General features: G+C 36.9%; 2 protein-coding genes across 3 annotated transcripts in view; one reads left to right on the forward strand and one right to left on the reverse strand.

Annotated features, from left to right (window-relative positions):
- TBC1D23 (TBC1 domain family member 23) overlaps window positions 1-21,162 on the reverse strand; it is a 32,029-nt gene extending 10,867 nt beyond the window's left edge. Inside the window, exons 1-14 of one of the 2 annotated variants that reach the window (XM_057364161.1) lie at window positions 21,013-21,162; window positions 14,274-14,385; window positions 13,932-14,037; window positions 11,845-12,049; window positions 10,449-10,572; window positions 8,197-8,321; window positions 8,040-8,083; window positions 7,052-7,155; window positions 6,159-6,281; window positions 5,159-5,251; window positions 2,479-2,649; window positions 2,194-2,236; window positions 1,327-1,433; window positions 488-630 (exon numbers count right to left, since the gene is read on the reverse strand). In XM_057364161.1, the coding sequence (XP_057220144.1) occupies window positions 488-630; window positions 1,327-1,433; window positions 2,194-2,236; window positions 2,479-2,649; window positions 5,159-5,251; window positions 6,159-6,281; window positions 7,052-7,155; window positions 8,040-8,083; window positions 8,197-8,321; window positions 10,449-10,572; window positions 11,845-12,049; window positions 13,932-14,037; window positions 14,274-14,385; window positions 21,013-21,053 (1,541 nt within the window). In that variant the 5' untranslated portion in view covers window positions 21,054-21,162. The remainder of the gene's footprint in view (window positions 1-487; window positions 631-1,326; window positions 1,434-2,193; window positions 2,237-2,478; window positions 2,650-5,158; window positions 5,252-6,158; window positions 6,282-7,051; window positions 7,156-8,039; window positions 8,084-8,196; window positions 8,322-10,448; window positions 10,573-11,844; window positions 12,050-13,931; window positions 14,038-14,273; window positions 14,386-21,012) is intronic. The other variant, XM_057364160.1, reaches the window with a different exon arrangement.
- A 1,080-nt stretch (window positions 21,163-22,242) lies between these two features.
- The window catches only part of CMSS1 (cms1 ribosomal small subunit homolog), a 217,956-nt gene continuing 217,117 nt past the window's right edge, over window positions 22,243-23,081 (forward strand). The window contains exon 1 of the mRNA XM_057364167.1: window positions 22,243-22,325. Coding sequence (XP_057220150.1) covers window positions 22,265-22,325 — 61 coding nt within the window. The 5' untranslated portion in view covers window positions 22,243-22,264. The remainder of the gene's footprint in view (window positions 22,326-23,081) is intronic.

Here is a 23,081-nt window from a genome sequence, read left to right on the forward strand (position 1 = left end):
TTACATCAGGACTTGAAAAAATCAAGATCTTTAAAAGAATTAAACTCAATTTGACAAGATGCAGCAGCAAAAAAAAAAACCAAAACAGAACAAAATCAACCAACAAAACCCATGCAGAATCCTGTGATTAATTCATTTCATTAGAGTCAGGAGGGGGAGGAACTGAAATAAAAGTGAAATCATTGTTCACTTTTAGACTGGAAACAAAACTGACACATTGTAAAAAGTCACCCATGCAATGACAAATTCTAGATAAACATTCAAGGCAACAGGGACCCACCCACACTGGCCTTGCAATACTAAGGCAGCACAGTAGGCTCACTGTGTCATGATAAAATTGTGAGGAGGGTAGGGGCAGAAAATTTAAAAACTGAATATGGAAGACAACTTTCTCCTAATTAGCTYAGTTTTCACACTTACAAAATAGCCACATGAAATAGGAGGTCATTGCTCCCAGCTAATGCACAGTGAGATACAAACAACGCACCTGTCCACTGGAGTAGATGTATTTTCAATAAAACTGATAACTTTCTCTTTCACATTCACAGATTTAGTCTTCAAAGCAACYGTCATTTTATTCACTAGGGACTTCACTCCTTTTCCATCACCTGAACCGTTAGGAGAATCACCCTGTAAAAAGAACTCCTCTCGTATAAAATCGTATAAAAATATGTTATTATTTTAAAATATGTTATTATTAATCGTATAAAAATATGTTATTTTATCTCAATGGATTTGTTTCAAACAGAAACAGACTACAATATAGCAATTTACTTTCTGGTACTCAGTTGGACATTAATTACAGAATTGAGTATTTCTTTASAGTTCCATCAAGTAACAGCAATGACAAATGACTGAGAAAAATATGATCTCATAAAGCAAGCTTGACAAACTATATATCTGAGCACTCTGCTATGAACATCTAAACAAAGGAACCCTATTAATGAATACTCTACATCCAAATTAAAAACCAAATCCTACACATAATATATCATCTGTAAAAAAAGATACAGTTTTGAGCTTTGCCATGAAATTGTATGCCACTTTATAATAATTCATTCCCAGAGTGAGTAAGAGCCAGGAAGAGTTGTCTATTACATATATTCTCCTGCAGAATGACAACAACAAGTTCTAATCTACAAGCCCTTCCCCTCAAGAGGATAAAAATGTTCAGGTCACCTCTGACTAGACAGTGACCACACAAGTGAAAACAGTCATGACATGTAGTAAGCCATTTTACACAACAGAATGAAGAATATTAAGAACAATTTCAGTACACCTAGGGCTCTCATCCAGCTATACCACTTGTGCTTAAAATTCACTTACATCAACAGAGTTTATGCTATTTCTTGAGCCTGAGGTACTAGCAATCCAGTGGCCATATCCATTTTCTGGTCCTTCCACATTTATATCTGCTAAGTGCTGCTGGAGGGCTGTTAAAAGACCATTAGAAAACACTCAGAATACACTGGACTTAGTCTGCTGATGAAAATATTGTATATTTTATTRTATATTTATATTATATATATACTGAAACTAATCAGTAACAATTTTTTCCCCACGATTTAAAGAAACAGATAAATTCAGATATCACTACAATAATCCCAGGCTTTTCTTTCAGCAGTACAAAGGCATTGAGAGAATCTAATTATCTAATGCCTACTCAGCTACCTAATATACTAATTATTTTAGTAAACAGTTAAAATACAGCAGCAATTAAAAATAAATCACTGCTTTGACCTAGAAGACAGCTCTTACAACACTGCACATATTAATTATGATGTCCCTACACACATACTGTAGCACTGATCTCTCCACTGTTGTTGAGCCTAATTGTTTCCAGCAACATCAACTGCAGAACTATGAACTGCAGATTTAAGAAATCATAACAGCAATGAATAGTAATTATGAAGTTGCATCTTCATACAGGGGCTAAAATATYAAGAATGGTAAGATGGAAGAAAGAAGGAAATTCCCCAATTCCTGCATTTATTTTTCACTCAGAAATTTGTGTAAGCCATAAGTTAATCACAAATGTGCAAGTGSACAGTGTTTACTTACACAAAGCAAAAACCTGACAAATGAGACCTAGCTGCTATTCATTTAGATGGTTGTTAGCAAAAGCCTCATAAAAATACCAAGAGTTAAGATTTCAAGATTTTTCAAGCCAAAGTTCATTATTAATAAGCTTACCCATAAAGCCTCCTTTGGCAATGCTTACATACTCCTTATTTTTCTGCAACAGAAAAGACAATTCTGATCAGAGCAAAACCCAGTGGACTAAGTTTGGCAAGTATGGTAATGAAACATGCATTAGTTTGTTTACTAAAACCTATAAACTCAAGTAACGTAAAAAACAGTTACGATTTTAAGAGGAAAATGTTTTATCATTTATCCATGATTTTACCATTTTACCRTCAATGACACATGCAGACACACTTCATTTCAGCTGTTAAATCAATGGCAATTTAATTGTACCTGTAAGAAATGTGCTAACACCATGTTCATATACATATCTTCTTCTTCCCTGCCACTTCCCATGAAGCACAGATGTTCCCCACCAGCTATGGAGCCAGACTCAATAGATTGTTTTTGTGCTTCTAATAGGGATTTTACAGACTGTGCAAATTCTGATGGGTTTTGAAGCATCTGTGGAATGAAGAAACAAAGAMTGCTATTTGACACCAGCATATTGTAACACAAGTTGTGAAAAGAGACAAACTTTGACAATGGTTATAATTTGTTGAGCACAAACAAGGCAAAAKCAGCACTGTACAAATCACACACACACAGAACCTCAGAGACCTCATGTTATGTGAAGAACCCTGTGAATGGTCCTTTACATCCTCACCCCAGGATAGAAATGCAGCTAACATTTGTGAGCTTATTTTTGCGGGCATCGTATCATAGTGAAAAAGTCTTTGCAATTTTCATGTTGCAGTAATTTGGTAATATGCAGTGGGACTGGTTTCCATATTTACATGTGCTTAGGCACAACACATTCAAACTTYAGAGATTTGAAACCCTTTAAATTACCTGGAAGTTTTAGTTGCCAGTAAAATATTCCTCTTCTTGTCTCCCCACTAAGCTTTTTCTTATTTACTTACCAAGATTTGGGAATAGAAATTACAACTGAGAGTACAAGGAGTTATCTGTGACTCTTTGTACTCTCAAAAAGTTAAGGCTGTGATCTCTTGAAGGCCTACTATGCATGCAAAAATATGAATTCTTTATGAAAGCGATGGAGAAACAAGGACTTTCTCAATACAGCTAAAATTTTAACCTGTGTTTGTGGGGAAAGTGCTTACATAAACTAAAAAGGAAGTTTTGACCTGTAACTGGACTGGGGRCAGGGAGGGCCCAGAAGGGATTCTCATTATCTAGGTTTTGCAGTGGATCAAATGATGAAGGGCAAAGTCACAAGTACACAACGTAGGCATCAGTAAGCTGAATTTTAACTGGGGTTTTACCAGAGATAAAGGTGGCTGCTTTATTATGCAGGTCCTAAATCTCACTACTTCCTCTATCTATAAATGAGTTGGATTCCAAAGTGCTTTCTTTCCCCATTGTTTTCCCCTTACAACAATTTTTGTGTATTTTGCACATACAGGAATATAAAATGCATTGAAATYCCATTAATGACTTTACATCACAAAGATTTTTCTCAGCAATAAACTTCTAAAAACAAGGATGAACCTGGTGACMTTCACACACCGTGTTTCATGAAAGACCTGAATCACACCAAATGACACATGCTGCAGGAGTTAATTCCAATGTACAACTTAAATACATATGGACTAATCATATCTAATTTAGGACTTGTTTTCATGGACTTGTTTCCAGCTTTTTGCGCTACTTAATAATTTATAATGCTTATTTCTACTTAATTGAATATGACACTCAATTAAGGCTAGTATAGACACCCACATAGGACAGGAAAAATTCTTCCCTAAATGATTTTTGGTCCAGGTTAAAACCCATACTATATCAAATAATCATTCAAGTTGGAAAAGATCCTTATCATCAAGTCCAACCATAAACTTCACACTGCCAGCTCACTACTAAGCCACGTCCCCAAGTGCCACATCTACAAGTAATAAATACCTCCAGGGATAGTGACTCAACCCCTTCCTTGGRCAGCTTGTTCCAATGCTTACAAMCCTTTCAGGGAAGGAATTTTTCCTAATATCCAACTTAAACTTCCCCTGCTGCAACATAAAAGCCACTTCTTCTCCTACTGCATTTTACTTAGAAGAAGAGACTGACACCCATTCTTGCTAYAACCTCCTTCAKAYAGTTATAGAAAGTTCTAAGGTTGTRTGTCAGYCTCCTTTTCTCTGCWATGTAAKTATRTTTGTGCATATAATAATAATGAATAATGCATCATTTTAATTCTAGAGGTAAAGATATTAGATGCAGGACTGAACTCAGCTAAGGTATCAAAGCTTTTTACTGTGTATATACATATAAATCATTCCAAGTAGCTCCCATAGACTGTTTAAAGTAAAATAGTTGAGAGCTAATCTAGAAGTGATGACACACTGCTGAAATGGAAGTGATTTTGGGGGGGGGAAAGAAAAAAGAGAAATATGACAATGTTTAATTAGGAACTCATAATCAAATACAAAGTACAAACTCTTTATGGAAGTTATTCATCCATAGGCACACCTCAGTCCCAAAATTAATGCACTCTTTCATATTGTACTCCAAAAATTTTAAAGAACCAACCAAATTCTTTTCAAGACATGTGTTCCTTACAAGCAGACTGTAGTTAGATTGGCTAAAAAAAAAGACAAAAAAGGTGCTCCTTTTTAAAATTAATCACACCTTTCACTGGAAATTGGTATGCTAAAAAGAGACTTCTCCTCCAAGCAAGGTATAGTCTTTAGTCTGTAGAGGTTTCCACTCCTAACCTATCAACAGRAAGTCTGGAATCCCAAATTCTTATGTCATTAAGGACTAAACTTCTTGGTAAAATGATGGTTCTACAATGTCCTTTAGAGATGCTAACTTCTGAAACCTTACCATCACACAGCTAGACACCAGAGTCTACAGACTACAGCCTAAACTAAGGATACTTTATTTTTCAAKGCATTTCTCTCCCCCTCTATCTCACTTAGGATTCAAATACCAATAAAGAAACAAAAAGTATACGAACCAAATCTGAGTCYAAATGAAATGCTGTTGATAAGTGCCCAGCATTGTATTGCTCCGCAGGACGACAATCCACCACAAAGAATCTTACTCCTTCCTGAAAGAGAAATTWAAAAATTTTAAAATTGCACAGTCATTGACAGAATTCAATTACATTCTCATACAAACTCCACTACTATATAGGAACTGCTTGAAGGGGCTATGAGTTATTAAAAAATCTTACTTCATTTGATTAATTTGAATTTTGGCTACAGTTAGACACCAATAGTATCCTAGGAGCAGCTCTCCATGAGCACATCAGCTTGTGCATGAGAAAGGATCAGCCAAGTACAATTATATAATTTCTACTGAGAGGAAACATAGTGGGTATGAGACAATCCAAGAATCCACTACTAATCAGCATAGTGCATAAGGATAGCTTTWTATCCCACCAGCTTGAACAGGAGATAAACACATGCTAAACTTCTTTTGGACAAGGAAAAAAAAAATCAAATTATGCATGACAAAACTGACAACTGCAATGAAAAGTCAGTTATCACTATGAAACACAGTAATCTAACTACATTATGATCATATACTGGTCTTGAATACTTCTAGTGAAGTCCCTGCATCTATGTCTGCAGGGAAATAGGTTTAACCAATTTTCCTTTTTTCCTTTAAACCTTTCAATGACAAAAGACAATTAACAGCATTCTTCTCAAAGTTACTGAGTAGTGGATTTTAAACTTTCCTTTGGAAAGGAGTTCAAATTAGTGARATACTACTTTAAGCTTACACTTTTCAAATTCAAACCAGCTGTCTTAAGCTCCCCTTTGCTCCTTCCTACAGCACAAATGGACTGAAAACAGCAGATCATTTACAAGGAAGAAAACTTCAAGACAAAAATATTTTTCCTGAAATAGCAAATACTCATTTTTGCTCTTAGCATTTAAAAATATTGGCTACTGATTGATTCTTCTCCCTTTCTATAAAATTGGAGGGGAAAGTTAACTCAGTATACTCACTCCTTGTTGCTGATTTGCTTGCAGAATCTCAGACACAGAAACTGCTAGACACAGAGCCTGGCTCAAGTCTGTGTCATCATCTTTGAGGCCCAGCAAGCTGCTGCCAAAAAGACTGTGGTTGTCCTAGTAAGAAAAGGGAAAAAAAAAAGATTAACTGAATCCATTGTGTTTAGATGTGAAAGTTTAAAATAGAACTACATCCACTATGTCACAAATATTAAGTTGCATACATACATATCCTGTCCACATAGTAATGAAACTTACAATCAACTGAAATTCTTTTTGAAAATCATGGCAAGGTCTGCACTTCCATTACAAGCATRCTTGCTCACCACTTTGACCATGCCAACATGATGCAGTGCCTCTGGTATTTGTTTTTCGGTTGTTCCTCCCCCCAAAAAAACCTCCCACACCTGTCTACACACATCAGAGAAACTACATACAAGTCAAAGGCAATGGTTATCAAATACTTTTATTTCATTCAATCACTAAGTCAGATATCATGAGTAAGGAAGAACTGCAAAAACAGTGCAGGTGACAAMAGATTTATCTCTAGTAAGTGACTTTTTCCTCTTTGCTATTGCAAGTACAGCAAGGACTGCTGGGCAGTGTACTACAATGCAATTGTCTAAGTATGAAGTTTAGCTTCATCAGTTCTTACAAGAACCTCATTCGGAAAATGTGGTTATCACCCGTGAAGTGAGAATATTGCAGAAAAGCCTTAATGTGCTTCACTTAACTTTCTTATCTTTCAAAGATTGTAACAGTAAAATATCACTAGAGTAGCAACATGAAAAAATTATCAAAAATTGCAATGAAAAATTCAAAGTTACTGTCAGCAAGAGCCTAAACACTCACCAAGTAGAAGAGACTTTAAAAATTACTGTTATTACCTTCCTGAAAGAAGCTGGAGTTTTGCTACAGTAATATTGTGCCAAAGAGAAGAGATCTTCTATATCCTCTAAATCAAGATTGGCTGGTGATGTTTCTAAGAATTCTGAGACAGACAAACAACATAAATGCAACACTRTTTCAGACACAGAAATGAAGCAACATATATATTTTATAACAGTAACTTTTTTTGTAATAAGGCATAACAATCTGGTGTATTGATTAAACATGAATATTGATCCACTCTCCAGATAAAAAGATACAGGAAATACTCCTCATCTATAGAAAACTTATACGTATTACTAGAAGATCAAACCTCTACACAAATTACTTTGTAACACATTCTTACTTCTGTATATTTTTAGCTTTTRGTTCTAATTCTAAATCAGCTCCTTTTTCTAAAGAGCTCTGACCAAGAGAACCCTTTAAAATGAGCACTTAATCAGTAGAACTGTTGTATGCCCAGGGTGCAGTTCTGCAGTATATGGCAAAGACATGAAATTACAAGCACTCTCATTTCTAACTACTASGAAATTATTAATTACAYTGTATTATGTATGTAAAAAAAKAAAAATGCAAGTTATTTAAACCTTCCGTTAAAATTTAATGCATATTCTGTAAATACAATGAATTAGGCTCAGATCAAGCGCATATGAAGATAATTCAGAAAATGCAACAAGTGTGGTAGATTTAAAGAAGGATTTGAAAGCTGTTGCTTTGGGCTTAGAAACATGATGATTGTTTCAAGTACTTCAAACTGAAGTATAAAACTAGGTGTGGGAATACTAATGGGAAACAAGGACAGAAGGTCAAGCACAGGGCAGCAAAACAACAGTAAGAAAGAAATTAGTGGGTGAAGGGATTAATTAATGAGAAAAAAATTACATGGAAATAAACAAATCAGCTCTTCAGCAGTTAAAATTAATAATAAATGGGAATTACAGAATATGATAAATATTCCACTAGCAGCTATGTAAGAGAAGTACTTACTTATCATTTCTTCTTTATCTGATTCTTGTGCTAAGATAACGTCTCTGAAAACAGTAAAGTCACAGGCATAGATTAAGTCAGTAAAACCAAAGTGAAATAAACCTGGATTAAAACAGTGTCAGCAAAGAATGTCCCAAAGAATTAACTACACACTTACTTTGCATTGACAAGGATGATCAACATTAAGAAATAAATAAAGAATGGATCTGCTTGTTGTAGATATCCATCCCATACTGCCTGAGTGACTTCAGCTGAACAATAGTATGAGAAGAGGCTTCCAAGCTAAAAATTTGGAAAAGAATGTGAGAAAAAGCAATTACCAGGAACAATCTTAACAGGATTACATTTTAAACASAGATACAAGATACCTAAAAGAAAATAAAATCAACACAATTATGATAAAACCTACATWTGCACAGTGTATTGAAGGATGGTTYTAACYTCTAAACMAATTTTTATGGAAATAGTGCACAACACTGCCATTATTATATATTATCTATGGATAGATATGCCTGTTGTGAAGGCAAAGTTGGATGTACACTGCCAGCCTTGCAAATTCAACCAYAGATAACACAATCAAGCTGGAATACTATTTAACTCACAGCCACTGTTAAATACCAATTATACCAACAAGACAATCATAAGAGAATATATTTATTCAAATAGCATAGCAATTAAGGCTTTAAAAGGATCCTGCAAACATAATTATTTTTATTTTCCACAGTAGAATTGAGCTAATTGAACATGGTTGCAGATTAGTTTGACAACATCATTTATTTAGCATTACATTACGATGGTTTATGAACTGAGTAATTAAACATTTGCAAGCATCAGAARATTTTCATTACCATTTAAGAAMCTCTTTGTCTGTTMCCAAGTTCCCACTTGAAAAYACATCCTCTCTGATATGCAAAGTTCAAAGAAGATAAAAKGTWGGAACTTTCCATACATGCCAGGTAACATTTACAATCACAYGWCTCAAATGCATAACCACCTGACTCCACTGGACTTGCTGATGCACACTAATTCTGTACCAAAACATCTATAGCTTTCAAAAGCTTGATATCTGTTTTTAAACACTATCACAGACTATTTAAACACTTCCTAGTATAGTTTTATAGCAAAAGATTAAAATATCTATTCAATTCTGACTCAGATGCAACTGAAGACAAAACATCCATGAACAAGATGACAATGCCAGGCCTTTGTATGTTGCTTATATATTTCCATGTATTASTAGTAATACCTCTATATAGACTAAGTTTTTTCACACTTGAAACTAGGATTTTTTTTTCTGTAATCTCATTATATAAAATGAGGCTTAATATTTTTCCTAATATTGTACATCAGGAAGCATGGCACTGAGGACTGGCAGCTACACCAGCTCACTTCACTACCACCTTTCAGAGGAAAGATTCTTTTTCTAGTTAGGCACCAGAATTCTCACAAACAACTTCAAAGAATTTTGTATTTACTAAGGAAAATTCTATTAAAAATGGAGATTGAGTGGCAAAAAAAGGATCTGATTTCTCTTTTGAAGACTCATGACTGGCAAAAGATTGATTTTGAGACTACGGAAATTCTTTCTAGACACATTTTTATACTAAAATTGGCAGCAGCCATAAAAAAACAAATTCAGACTTCACAGTTTAATAATTAATTTCAGTCTTCTTTAACTGAAAATACACAAAGTTGAAAAAATTTTACATAACCAATGAGTATGTAAGAAGGACCTAAAGGTGTTCATGGGTCAAAGACTTCTTTCTTAAATTACAGATTTTGCCTGTGCAAGCACAGTAYCATGATTTTGTACTGCATATGCTAAGTAGCATTGAAACCTAAGAATTYCATTGGGGTCCTGCTACACAAACTTTATAAAAAAAAAAGATTGAGGTAAGCATCTTAGTAACTACCCCCAATTTGAGACAATTTTGAAGAGGAAATGACTAATGCTTTAAAAGTTGTAAAATATATGTGCCTAAATTATAGAAGACATTAATGCATGTACTAGCATGGAGGTTTTAAAAACAATTCATATTTCAGCCTTAAAAGACCTAGACTGATGTTTATCCATTTTTACAGCATACAGCTGCCCACTATCAAAACTAACATCAGGACTTCTTGCTTTTGAGTATGTCAGCTGCTGTTATGCTTTCTTACTCCAAGAAGTTCCTACCATCAGTGGTTCAACAATTACTCATCCAGTATGACAAAAACATGACACTATCAAGACCTTATACCTTATGCAAACAACTGAAGACAGAAAGTCCACACTATATTAAAACATGCAATTTTTTTCAATATATGCAGTTCTAATCTCTTGCACCACTCTTCCATAAATGGCAACATGTACTTAAATTTTAATAGAAATTTATTTTTCATTATGTTTCCCTACTTTCACTTTATTACCCAGTTGAGTGCATATGAATCTGGAGTCATCTTCTTGGTATCAAGAAAGGAGCAGAGTTCAGGCTCATGGTACTGAAGCAGCAGTCTAAATAGATGAAATGGTCTTCCTTTCATAAAACAATCCCTAAAAAGTAGCAATGAAAATAATCATAAACTCCCTGTAATATTGCAGTTTTCARACTTATAGTAGCAATTCTTTACTATCTGTGATTATGAAATTTCCTGTACATTGCTCTTGTATGTAATTCACAGGGACTGATATGACATGAACCTGTCTCAAAAGCCAAAAATCCAACCAACCAACAAAAAAGCTCAAAACTCTGAAGCCCCCACAAAATTAACAAGGCAGGAGAAAGAATGAAATATTGGCAATACTTAATGGATTATATAATATAGAAGTATTTAAAACAGATTTGAATCTCAAAAAAAGGCAATCATGGTACCTGATGGTGGAGCAGAGATTTGCTGATCTACTATAAATTGTCTATGTCTTTTATTCTCCCATTGAAGAGAAAAAAAAAACCCCAGGAAACAATCTACATCTCATTGAAACACCCCTACAGAGCAGCTCAAATACTAGATACTCTGAAAGCTTTCTACAGCTGAAAGCACATGAGTTATGTGAGCATAATGCCACTATTCCCAAACAGTTTACAGAGCCCAAGAGCATTTCAGACTAGAAAGGGACACAAGCTGAGTCAAGTGACAGGACTGATGAATGCTTCCTGCCACAACAGCAAACATGCACTTTTCATATTTTGGGCACACATCCATCAGCCAAGCTGGAATTTCCCCTCCAGGCAATCAGACAGATCTTCAATTACAGACTATCCAATCTTGATAAAGTGTCATGGTGCTCYAAATTACATAAAAACTTATTTAGTGAGAGCACCTACATAACAGCATGAAAAGCTCAAATTCAGTATTTTTCATATAAAGTATCTAGCAACTTAAAAAAAATAATTTCAGTTCCAACTCAATAGAACATAGGGAAAACATCACCTCCTTCTAAAGAGATTTTGAGACTTAATTGGTGCTTATGAATTACTGTTTCTGAAGGGATAGAAGTATTTTAAATAYCAAAAATGCTAGGAAAGGAAAAAAAAACCACTTCCACCTAACCTATGTGAATTAGTTCATAAACAAATGCTTTTGATATTGCATGAAAGGACAGCTCTTTAAAAGGCATATTGAGTCCAGATCAGTCACACACTAACCTTTGCATCTTAAACTACTTAATCATCTCCTGCATTTCAAACCAACAGGAAATGAAATTTATTATCACATGAAAGAATCTGACAACATTGCTACTCTAGCCAAAACCAACAGGCAGATCTTTCAGAGAATACTCCTAATGCCAATCAAAATAGTAAATATGGAAAAGAAAGAGTTTTACCTTGGAATGAATTTATTCATGATAGCATAGAAGCAGTTGTACAAATCACTGCGGGGCAAATGAAGGTGCACCAGAGGTTTGAGCAGGTGTATCCAGCCRAGGCAAGAACTGTATTTAACATTGCGTGATTTACAATAAAAAGTAATAACAGACTCAATATCCAAAATTAATACTGACTTCTCTTCTTCTGGCACCGACAATTGGTCTGAAATAGGCACAGTAACATAAACTGTTAAAATAAAGGCTTTTCAAAGAAATTGAGTGCGATCATTTCATAGCACAATTGCACTGATAGAGTTTGATTAGGGGAGAAAAACCAACAAAGTCAGACAAAAAACTGGCAATCTGGATTAAATTCTTACAGAAAGGCATTCAAAAAGGCATCAAAATGCAAGTGATTCTACAACCCTGTCGGATAAGGCATTTAAATATAATTACAGCTATATATAAATATATAAATACAGTGTATATATAAATACAACAGTATGAAAGAAGCCTGAAGATTCCAGGATCTATAGGAAAGAAGGAGGCAGATTCTTTTAATGCCCAGAATGCGCATTCTACTCCTATTTGATGTGCTTAGTGCACAACTTAGGCTCAATTCTACAACAAATTCACCTGAATTTCAACACAGATCAACTCACAATGCATATCCTTTAATTTTTCAAAAGCTCACTGACATGCAAATTTATACAAATTAGGCTTACAGACTTAAATTTTAGCACTAACTTATAAATTCTATTTTTTTTTATGTCCAGGATGGGGGAAAGAGATATGCATACACTACATTAATACAGAGGCWTTAAATTTCTAGCAAACATCTTTCCCCCTCAGTTACAAAAGGCCCATGAGTCTTATTACTGTTAATAATTATTCTTCATTACAAAAGTTCTCAATACTTTCCCATCAAAGCCAGTCAATATTTGGCRTTCCTTTTCTCTACCTCTCAGAATAACGAAACAGTAGATAAAACCTGCATGTCATCTGAAGATTTACTTTAAATTTGGAGACTACTTGCTTCGCTAAAMCATTGAAATAGAGGCATTTAATCAAACACAAAATTAAAGTTCTATATAACCTTACTTCAGAAGGAACTTTATATTTGTTCAATTTATCAGTTTAATACCATTGCATATCACAAAATATTTGCCAATAAATACAAAACCAGAACTATCACAACACTGAAGTGCTTGATTTTCTATGTTATGAATATAAGCAGGACATTTTGCATGCTCCTGAAGAGACACTGTGGTTAAAYAAGACAGTGGAAATTCCACCCCCATTCTTTCCTTTACAGGACAGAGAAGAGGAAGTCCTATTAGATATTAGGGCTAGAAAATGTAGAAAGTTCAGAAATGGTGGGTATGTATGCATGCAGCAAGTCCATTCTCTGCCTAACTTTCAATTGTGCAAGAATAGATTAAGTGTCATGGGTAAGAAAATAAAAGATTCTCTTGTTGATGCCATCAACTGATCACTGATACCAATGCTGTTGCATCRTGTCAAATCCCTGACACAAATCTGGTGGCAGCTCCTTACAGACATATTGGAGTATTATTTCCTATGTCTTGGCAGCATTTTACTTGCACAAACACAGCCTTTCATTTTCACTGAAAATGCTGTTGAAWAATACCTTTCTTTAGAATAGTTTTTGAAATCCAAAACGTTTAATGTATTTTTCTTAATGCTACATTTTTTGTGTGACACCAGGTTTTCGGATTAAGAACCAGTCCTTCCACAATTAAAAACTGGAAGAACATTTTACAAAGAATGTCTACTTTAAATATCAGAGCTTGGAAAACAATTACAATTTTTTCAACTCATGAAGCTTTCTGACTATGCAAACTATCATTTACAAGCTAATACTTTAAACTTACATGATGTCACTCACCCTAGGGTCTGAGTACAGGTAAAATAATATTGTTTTCTTACAACGTCTTACTGATTTTTAACTGCTGTCTCATCTTCCTTCTCAAAGYTTCCTCCAAAATGTAAACATCCTTCAGATGATTTAACTGAAATAAAGCTTAAGACAACCTCTAATACAGAACTTTTCAAACTGATGATGTAAATGCAGCAGAACTTACCAATTAGCTCTTGGCAATCCTTATGAATTACACTCTGCTCAGGTAGATCTAAAGAGCCATCCCAGGATGCTAGGCTGTCCCCCTTTCCTACAACATTAAGTGCAATCTGAAAACAAAAGCAGAAAGCCCTCTAAAGATTTTGGGACAACTATAAAAAGACACTATTACTGAACTCAGTAATTTAAAATAWCGAGAACTATTCAAGATCTGAACCAACATGCAAGCATAATAAAATTCTAGTATGACATCTCTTCTGCAGAGACGCCTGGCAATTAAACTTTTTAACTCAAATCAAACACAACTTCAAGTGTTTCTTGCTTATTGATTCAAGCTCATATTTACCTTCCAGACTTTGGCCCTTAGATCAGCAGGTAACTGCCTGCCTTGAATGATGTTTCTCACAGTTTCAAGATCACAACCTCCTTCTTCTAGAGCGTCTGCAAGATCTTTTATCCTAAAATAATGAAATGTAATTTAAGAAAATCAATTACATTGTTTTTCAGTGTTTATGTAGACTGGAGGCAACTGTCAGGCAAATCCCACACATATGCAAAGGTGTAAGATAATATGGAAATTACTAAAAATAAATACCTGCAAAATGTTATTTATTCCTCTACATTAAAGCTGCTTGTTCAACTTTTGATTCCATACAATTTACATACACGAAAAATATAGTTTACTTTTTAAAGTGACAATGTTGCAAAATGTATCATAAAAATGAAAACTTAATTGCCGTTTACAATTTCAAGCAATTTTCAAATTCAGCAAGTTTTCACACACACACACGAAGCAAACATTACACCTAATTTAGACAGTAGAGTTACTGTAAATAAAATATTAGATGTCCTAGAAAACAGAACACTTATTTCAAAGATTGAGAACAGACAGCTTTTAATCTTACCTTTCCCTGAAACGGGAAAAGACCTTTTTATCAACTCAGCTTTATTTAACTATTTAGTTCTAAGTGTGGACGTATTCACAAGACTGAATTAAAACATATAAAACTTTAATAATAGTATAGAGAGTAGCAAAATACACAAAGTGACAAGACAAACAGGAATGACAGGCGCTGTAGTAAGACAGCAAAAGTTCACAAGCATTATAGATAAGAAGGCACGCATTCAGKAATGATTACTTTACAATCTCTCTGATAGTTTCTGCAGACTGTTTCAATGTTTCCATGCTGTCAATAATGAGAGAACCACATCTGATGATTTCAGGATTTCAGTATCATGTAGAAGAGCAGTGGCAAAAGAGGTTCACTGGAAAAATAGCAATGGCTGTGATACATAGGTCCCACAGGCAAAACTTCTCCCTTAGTATATCTTCTTAACCCTTCTCTACTTGCTCTAACATCTGCCTTAAGAAAGACGTTGCTTCATATACCTGGTGAGTTAAACACACATCCAGGGGGTTTATAATCAGTGCAAAACAAAGAACATGACTGTTTCTCCAGAGCAGATATTCAAGTGGGAAGATGCATTCCTGGGGAGTAACACATCTATTTATACACGTGGAGTAAAAGATGCTAAAGTGTTATCAGTATGATTCTCAGTCACTCCATGACTACTATGAAGTCAATTCAAATAGGCACAGAAAAAGAATGTCAGCTGTTGCATTCTGGTCTGCTTTAATTTCCATATATCCACAACTAACTCCTTGATATAAAGGTTCCCAAATTTGGTCTCCTAAAAACTTAAGACACATGTTACTGATTTTCTAAATAACATCCTTTGGATAAGTTGATTAAAATCTCAGACCTGGAAGAATGCATGCAGATATCTAGCTAGCTTTACTCAAGACTTCTCGAAGTATTTACAGATCTGAAGAGTAAGCATTTTCCATGTGCTGTATGAGCCAGTTTCTTTGTCACTACTTTCTGCGTTGCATTTTAAATCATATTTCAAAAATACACTGGGGACTACTGTTTTCTTCAAGTAATTAYGCAAATTTGGATGAAAGAAAGCACAGTTTACAAAGCGACTGACTTGCCKTATTTTCTCACATTTTTAGTATTCTAAAAAAAGAAAAAAATCCCYAAGTCTTTTATAGGGCTGCAGCTTGCACAGGTTGCCAATTCCTTTCTTGAGACAGAAATGGAGGGGAAGCAGAATATGGAAGCACACTTATACTTCCATCACCTATTCTGTTGTCCAGTTGTGTATGTAATAGTGACTGCCTGGAAAGTTAAACGAATGGATCAATTAGCCTTGAATAAAAATCAAGTATTTCAAGGACATTCACACAAAGAAACCTCCTAGCCCTCAGCAGAACTGCATGATCTCTAAGATGATCTAGCTTCAACAGAAGCYGACATCAAGAATGAGGTGCTCTTAGACTTACTGCATGTTTGTGTGAACACTGTGTRTGAAAAACAGACTAGAGAGCAACAGCCAGGCCTTGAATTACAGCACACAAAATTCAACTAGTTGCTATAACTATATCCAAGTATTAAACAGGTATGTGGAAATGAATGCAACAGCTGTATGCATATTTCATTTCACATAGAAAGGTCTTAAATTGCAATACTTCAACTTCATTTCTGTGTAACTCAAATAAACTCTTTTGAGAATAAAGAAGTAATTTTTACTTGAAACAAACATGAAACAACACTTCTAAACTCAGAATCACCTGTCAAATAATGTTTCACAAACCCCCAAATACTAATTCTAGCAGTTATTTGTACCMAGCATTCACAAAGCTGTGCATGGGTTAACATCAACTTCAACATGTTATCTGCAAATGTATGCTTCTGCTTCTTGAAAATTTATTACCATTTGCAAAAATGTAAAAAAAATTATGTTGTAATCCCCACTCTGTACACTGCAAAGATGAGAGGCAACTGCCAGTTTTACTACTTCACCTCACAAAGGAAGACAATGACATGCCCATCTGCCACATGARGAGATAGGATGCATTACAAACACAGAGTTAAATGAAATAACAGCRCAGGGGGGAAATGCGTTGTTCTGCTGTGATTCAATTAGGTGCTCATTTCCTCCATCAAATGCAAGATTGCTCACAGGCTCTAAGTAAGGAMTTTTAAACGATTAAGTAAATTCTTTCCCAATAAACATTCTGTTCAGGCTAACTTTCAAAGTACAAAACATGAAAGTGATTTCAACACTTTAACACGTCCACTTGCTGGTTTTTACTTTATTTCAGTCAGTGCTGTTCTATAAAAATCCCAGTAAACTGCTAGCAATCTGGATCCTTGTCTTTCATGACTGAAGACCAGCTAGGAAGTCATCTGTTCACAGGGACAATCATTACACTTACTTTGAAAATAAAGCTCCCTATGGGCAAACTCCTCCAGACCTGAACATCCATACTTTCTGCTCAGCCATGGCTTCACTGCCTGTGAAGATGCTACTTAAAATTTCGCTCAGATGTGTAGAATTCCAGGCTACACCTGAGCCATGGCCTGAAAGGTAAATTCCCATAGRATATACTGTTCAAAATGTCATAATACAAAATGTTCCTATTCGTGTATCTGGAGTAAATTTTTTACTTATAGAAGGATCTCTTAAATTCATGCCAGTCTGATAACATATTATAATCAATAGGTAACTATCTTCACRGATATTAAAGAGGACTTTCTATAGCTTAAGATGTGAAAGTGGGAGGCAAGAAAAATTTGGGAATTCAGCCTAAGCCATTTTTTCTAAGTATTATTCACATATGGCTGAGGTAGTTGGTAATAATCACTTATAAATACTMGTGAAGGAATTAAAAATGTGGGGGKTATGAACAGCAGAATAAAGATAACAGTAAGTGATCAATAAACTACATAAAATATTAAGAATACAACRATCAATTTCATACTTTTAAAGAATCTGTTTACTACGGTTCCTAGTTTTAATTCAGAATTTTCCTRACTACCAGGAAAAAGCCTCAACAAGAGCTATACTGAATTGAAACTAATGAGTGTTTGTTCTCTATTGAAAACAAACAAAAATCAATCCCTCACATTTACTTCAAAATATCCATTGTATCCAGAACATCACTGAACCTTTTTTTTTCCTCCAGTGGAATTCTGGAGAAAAACAATTCCCTGACATTTTAACCCCTATTTTTTCATCACGTATTTATTTCACGCTTAACTGTAAAGGATTTTTCTGTTCATGGGCTTTCARAAGAAACACTATGGCTGCAAGTACTAATTAGCCAGATTGTTAGAATGGGAAAGCTATGTGGAAACTGCATTTGTCACCCTGTTGTCTTAGGTAGTTTGCATTTTGGGACCCAATGCAAAGTTAAATGCACAGGAACAATTCCATCTATGGTTACAGTTATATTGAGTTAGTTCAGGTCCTGACTTTCCAAGTAYAGTTCTTAAAAATKACTACWCCATCAAGTTTCCAGAAGCTTGAGYATTAAACAAACATCTGCAAAAAGATTTTAGAGATTAATTCATAACCATCAATCTGTTTGAGAATCTGAACAAGAAAAATAAGATCCAAGTCATTGATTTCCTTGATAGATGAAGTGAGAAAAATCTATAACTCCCAATTACATTTTAATTAATAACTGGCCATCTTATTTGTATCTATACAGTCTTCTGACTAGATGTATTGTATTGACTGAAATTATGATTAAAATAAACAAGTAAGCAGACAAAAAAAAAAAAAAAAACCCAAAGATTTTACAGCAGTTTGAAAGCAGCCTGCTTCCTTTGTCTTTCACAGCATTCTTAAGCTTTGGACAGATATGTCTTCCAGAACAAAATAATGCTGGCAATTTCTCAAATTAGCTTTTGAGTATATGCCAAATAGCTAAAAAGAAACATTTARCAAACAAGGTCTGTCTGATTTTGCTCATTTTTAAATCAAAAGTGTTGATAACAACTTCCTGTATTTACTGAAGAAAGGAAAATTACAATCTCAYCTTTCTCCATACATAAATTTGGGGTGRTGATGMTGSTKKTWWWAAARAAAATATKTTACAGAGCAGTGGCAAACTKCCCTGGGTTTTGTTGAGCAAAACACAAGCAGTCAGTACAGATGTTGACGGTTTAACTCACAATTAGTTTGGGGCACTTCCAGGGAAAACAAAYAGAATTTTATGTTAGTCTAGAGCAGGTCTAGATTCTACACACTACAGGTGCTGCAACAGTCTCTGAACACAAGATTACATCTGCCTTTTAATCCTCTGAAGGAAGTGAAGAGAGGATATGGAATCAGCACTGCCAGTTTTATTCCCAGTAGAGCTCAGGTGTACATGTATAATTTTATGTTTGGGGATTTTTTAAATATAAAATCCTAGATACTTTGAAATTTGATAAGGCAGAAATCTACACCAAAAAGCTCTTTCCAAAGATAAATTCCATATTTAGAAAAACAACTGTTCACAGCATTAAAATATGAACACRACTGTTTAAATCAATAAATGAAAAAGAAAATACTCCACTGAAACAGGCTTTTAAACAAAAACTGGAATGGGAAAACAAAACCAAAACACCACATGAAGTTTCTAAGCAAAGTATAAAGAATGCAACTCTGTCATTCGCAGCATACAGCTCTAGTAACAGGATGCACGGTCACATATTAATGTGGCATTTAAGCATAAACCTGTTGAATTGTTCCCATAAAGACTTTAAAAATGTGTTYTAACAAATGCCTTCAAGTTTGCCTTTTCTACTACCACCAGCATATTAAATTTACTATCGTTTTGAAGCTGCCAGTCAGAAYAWCAACAATGTAGRCTGTGCCTTGAAATATGTCTGGAAACACACTTGTCCTCTTCCTAAAYAGAAATTGTAGAGAAGTTTGTTGTGATCTAGGAGATAGCAATATTCTTCCAACATGAGCACTGGAAGTAATTTGAAGTACTTTTTTCAGAGATATTTGAACTTATTCAGTGTCCAGGGTTATATTWCAAAGTGTCAAGACTGTACCATCTGCAAGTCCATCCCTTGCTTTGTAATTATATGGCCCAACAGTCAGGTCTGTATTTAGAAATAATGCTTCTGCAACACTGTACTTATAGAATGAGCTTCATAAATTTTGAGGCTGTAACTAAAAGCAAAAAAAAACAAGGATAAAAAGACACCAACTAATTTACATTCCCTAGTTAATGACACTAGGTTGTTTGAACCAAGAGCTCTATTTGTAGAACCAACCYAGACAAATAAGAGGTTCCACATACACCTGCATGTGTGTTTTGTCTCCCTTACCATGAGATAACTAAGCACAAAGAAGGCTAGACTCAGGAAACTTTGAATCTACGACATCAAATAAAGCCTAAAAGCAAAAATATCAGATTGGAAATGATCATAAAAAGCAGCTGGGTAAAGTAATTGCTTGAAAAGCATATATATGGAAAGGACAAAGAGCAATAGTGTGGCACAGAGCCACAGAAAGAAATCACATGCAATGCAGAAGCGCAAAGACAAAAACAAAGTGAAGATGCAAATGAATGGGGATGTTGGGTGCAGTAAGAATAGCTTCAGTGTTTAAACACAATGTTCATTTAAGCCTCAGCAATCTTGAGTGAAGATGCATGCAACAAATYCTTAAATCCCATCATTGTTACCATCAAAATGATCCTATACACGCTCCAGAAACGCTCTAKTCTTGTCCTAGAGGTTCAATGTAAAATCCATTATGAGTAATAGCCGTACTAAAGGAAGGTGGAGAGCAAAATTATTCAGAAAACAAGGCAGGATCCACTGTTGACACCTGCTCCTGAGAGCAGGCACGCAGCGAAARGGGAAGCTGAACTGAACAAAGCCACTCCACTCCAGGCAAGCTCCTGGAGCAGCTCCTACCGTACATTAAAGCTGTCATTTTAAACTGGAGCGACCGCCTGGCTCCAAGCTGGGGACRGCCCTGGTTTTGTGTTTCGCCCGTGTTTTGACGGGGCCCTTTCTCTCYGGGGACCCGGAGCCTCCGAGCGCCGGCGGCGTTTGCTGGGGGCTCCTCGCGGGCTCCCAGCGCGATCCCTCACACACACCCCGAGCGCAGCGGCTCCCGGGGGGACAGCGGCGCGTTCCGGCCTCTCCCCCCTCGTCCCCTTCTCCCCCGCTGCAGAGGGGAGGGAGCGGAACGGGACGGCGGGCACCCACACCCCCAGAACTCACCAGCTGCCCGGCGGCGGCGGCGCCTCTTCCCCTTCCGCCATAGCTGTTGACGTGCCCGCTCGCCCGGCCGTAAAGCGCGCCCGGGAGGTGTTTCCCTTGCCGACAGCTCCTCCCAGAGCCCGCTCCGTTCCCGCTGCCGGGGCCGCAAAGCGCGGAAGCCTCGCACAGGGAGGGCGGGGCTTTCCTGAGGGCGGGGCTTTCCTGAGGGCGGGGCTTTCCTGAGGGCGGGGCTCTCCTGAGGGCGGGGCTCTCCTGAGGGCGGGGCTTTCCTGAGGGCGCTCGGAGCAGAGGAGGGATGGTGTTCTGCCGGAGATTTGATGTTTTCGGTTTTCATAAACCAGAATTTCTTTGCCGGAGATTTGATGTTTTCGATTTTCATAAAGCAGAATTGCTTTGCCAGGTACAGGTTTGATTATTAAGTGACTTCCCCCGCGGTGTTTAATGTGCCACAGGCTGCACACCGCGAGGCGGGGAAATGTCACAAGTTTCACGCAGAACTCTTGTTTCCCAGGGCTAAAWATCACTTGCTGACATCCTTTAGCAACCAGGGGTAGAACAACACTAATGCTTTCTGTCACGCACGTTCCTTACCCACCTGCACYCTTAAAGGGGAAAAATGAACAGTATCCTTCAATGGAAGTTCGGAAAAATCTTTGGAGCTGCACACGGAATAACAGCGCCGCTTTATGAGAAACTGCAGTCCTTACAGTGGTCTGTTTCACTTGCACAGCTTTAATTCGGGACRTGCTCCAGGAGTGAACGCCCAGGCTCAGAGCGGGACAGCTCCTGTGGGAAGAGACACAGGACAGGCACATTTACCCTACAGGCTCCGGTCCCCAAAGAGCCGGGAGCATCCATCCCAAAGCAACACGCACTTTCTGCAGGTATCTGTTCCTCAGAAAACATTACATGAATAACCTCAACCKAGAAAGCAGGTATTTTACAGTATAAAACCCGGCTGAGGCAATTAAACGAATGTGAAGGAGGGGGCAATACTTGTAATTCCTTTCCTCTTTCTCACTTCTATATTTTCCACTAAAAAAAAAAAATAATAAGAAAGAACACACCTCCCCAACCCCCCCAAACATGCATTTAAATGCCTACTTTTATGTGTAGGATGCAATGTTAGAGTGCTCCCCGGCGTGCCCAAGGCACCGCTGTCCCCCGCCCGCCCGCCCGGCAGCAGGCACGGCCCGGCCCGGCCCCGCGGGCACTGCGCAGGCGCGGCGGCGGTGGCGGTGGCGGTGGTGGCATGGGGGACACGCTGGAGGAGCCGTGGTGGGACACCGAGCCCGGCCCGGGCGGCACTCCAGGTACTCCTCTCCTGCAGCGAGCTCCTCACGCTGGGCTTGAAGCAGCTTTCCTGAGAGCCAGCCCCYCCACCCTCCTCTGCGGCCCTCCTTTTTCATTGGTCTTTAGGCTTTTTTTTTCCCACTTCCCCCCTCCGCCTTTCCCTTCTCTACTTTTAATTTACTTCTCCAGGTTTTCCACTCTCACTCGTCTGGGTTTTTTTTTTTTTTTCCTGTGCCTGCTTTTCCCTGCTTGCTGCCGAGGGCGGGTTTGCTTGTAAGCTGAATCTCTGCAGCCAGTTGATGTCCAGTCTCTGATCTGAGCCCTGGGATAGACGATGGAGCAGCAAACGAAAATACCACTACTTAGGTAACCTCAGGAACCCACTTAACAAAATACAGTTAAGCAAAGTTGAAAGAAGCGGAACGAGTGGAATGGGAAAAAGTCTCGTTTTGAATTCAGAGCTCAGCTCTCCCTTCCATTCATTTACCTTCCAAACTGTACTTTCTTCCCAACAGTTTATTTGATGAAAGGCTTTTGCATAATATATGATCCTTGTGGGCGCCTTCARCTCAGAATATTCTGTGATTRTGTTTGCTATYASCCACGTGAACTTACAGTTMTCTAAGGCCTTGGAAACAGTAAATCCGTAGTAGAGACTTTGGAGGGAAAGATCTCTGTGGTACTTGAAAAGCATCACCCATGTGCTCACTGGGGTGTGTCGCATCACCCTTGCCATGTGTTACTGTAAACGGGCAGGAGTTAAATAGCTCTTTTCA

Source organism: Malurus melanocephalus, unplaced genomic scaffold (assembly GCF_030028575.1).
Source record: "Malurus melanocephalus ecotype Western Australia unplaced genomic scaffold, MMel_1.1 scaffold_36, whole genome shotgun sequence".
Classification (NCBI taxonomy): domain Eukaryota; kingdom Metazoa; phylum Chordata; class Aves; order Passeriformes; family Maluridae; genus Malurus; species Malurus melanocephalus.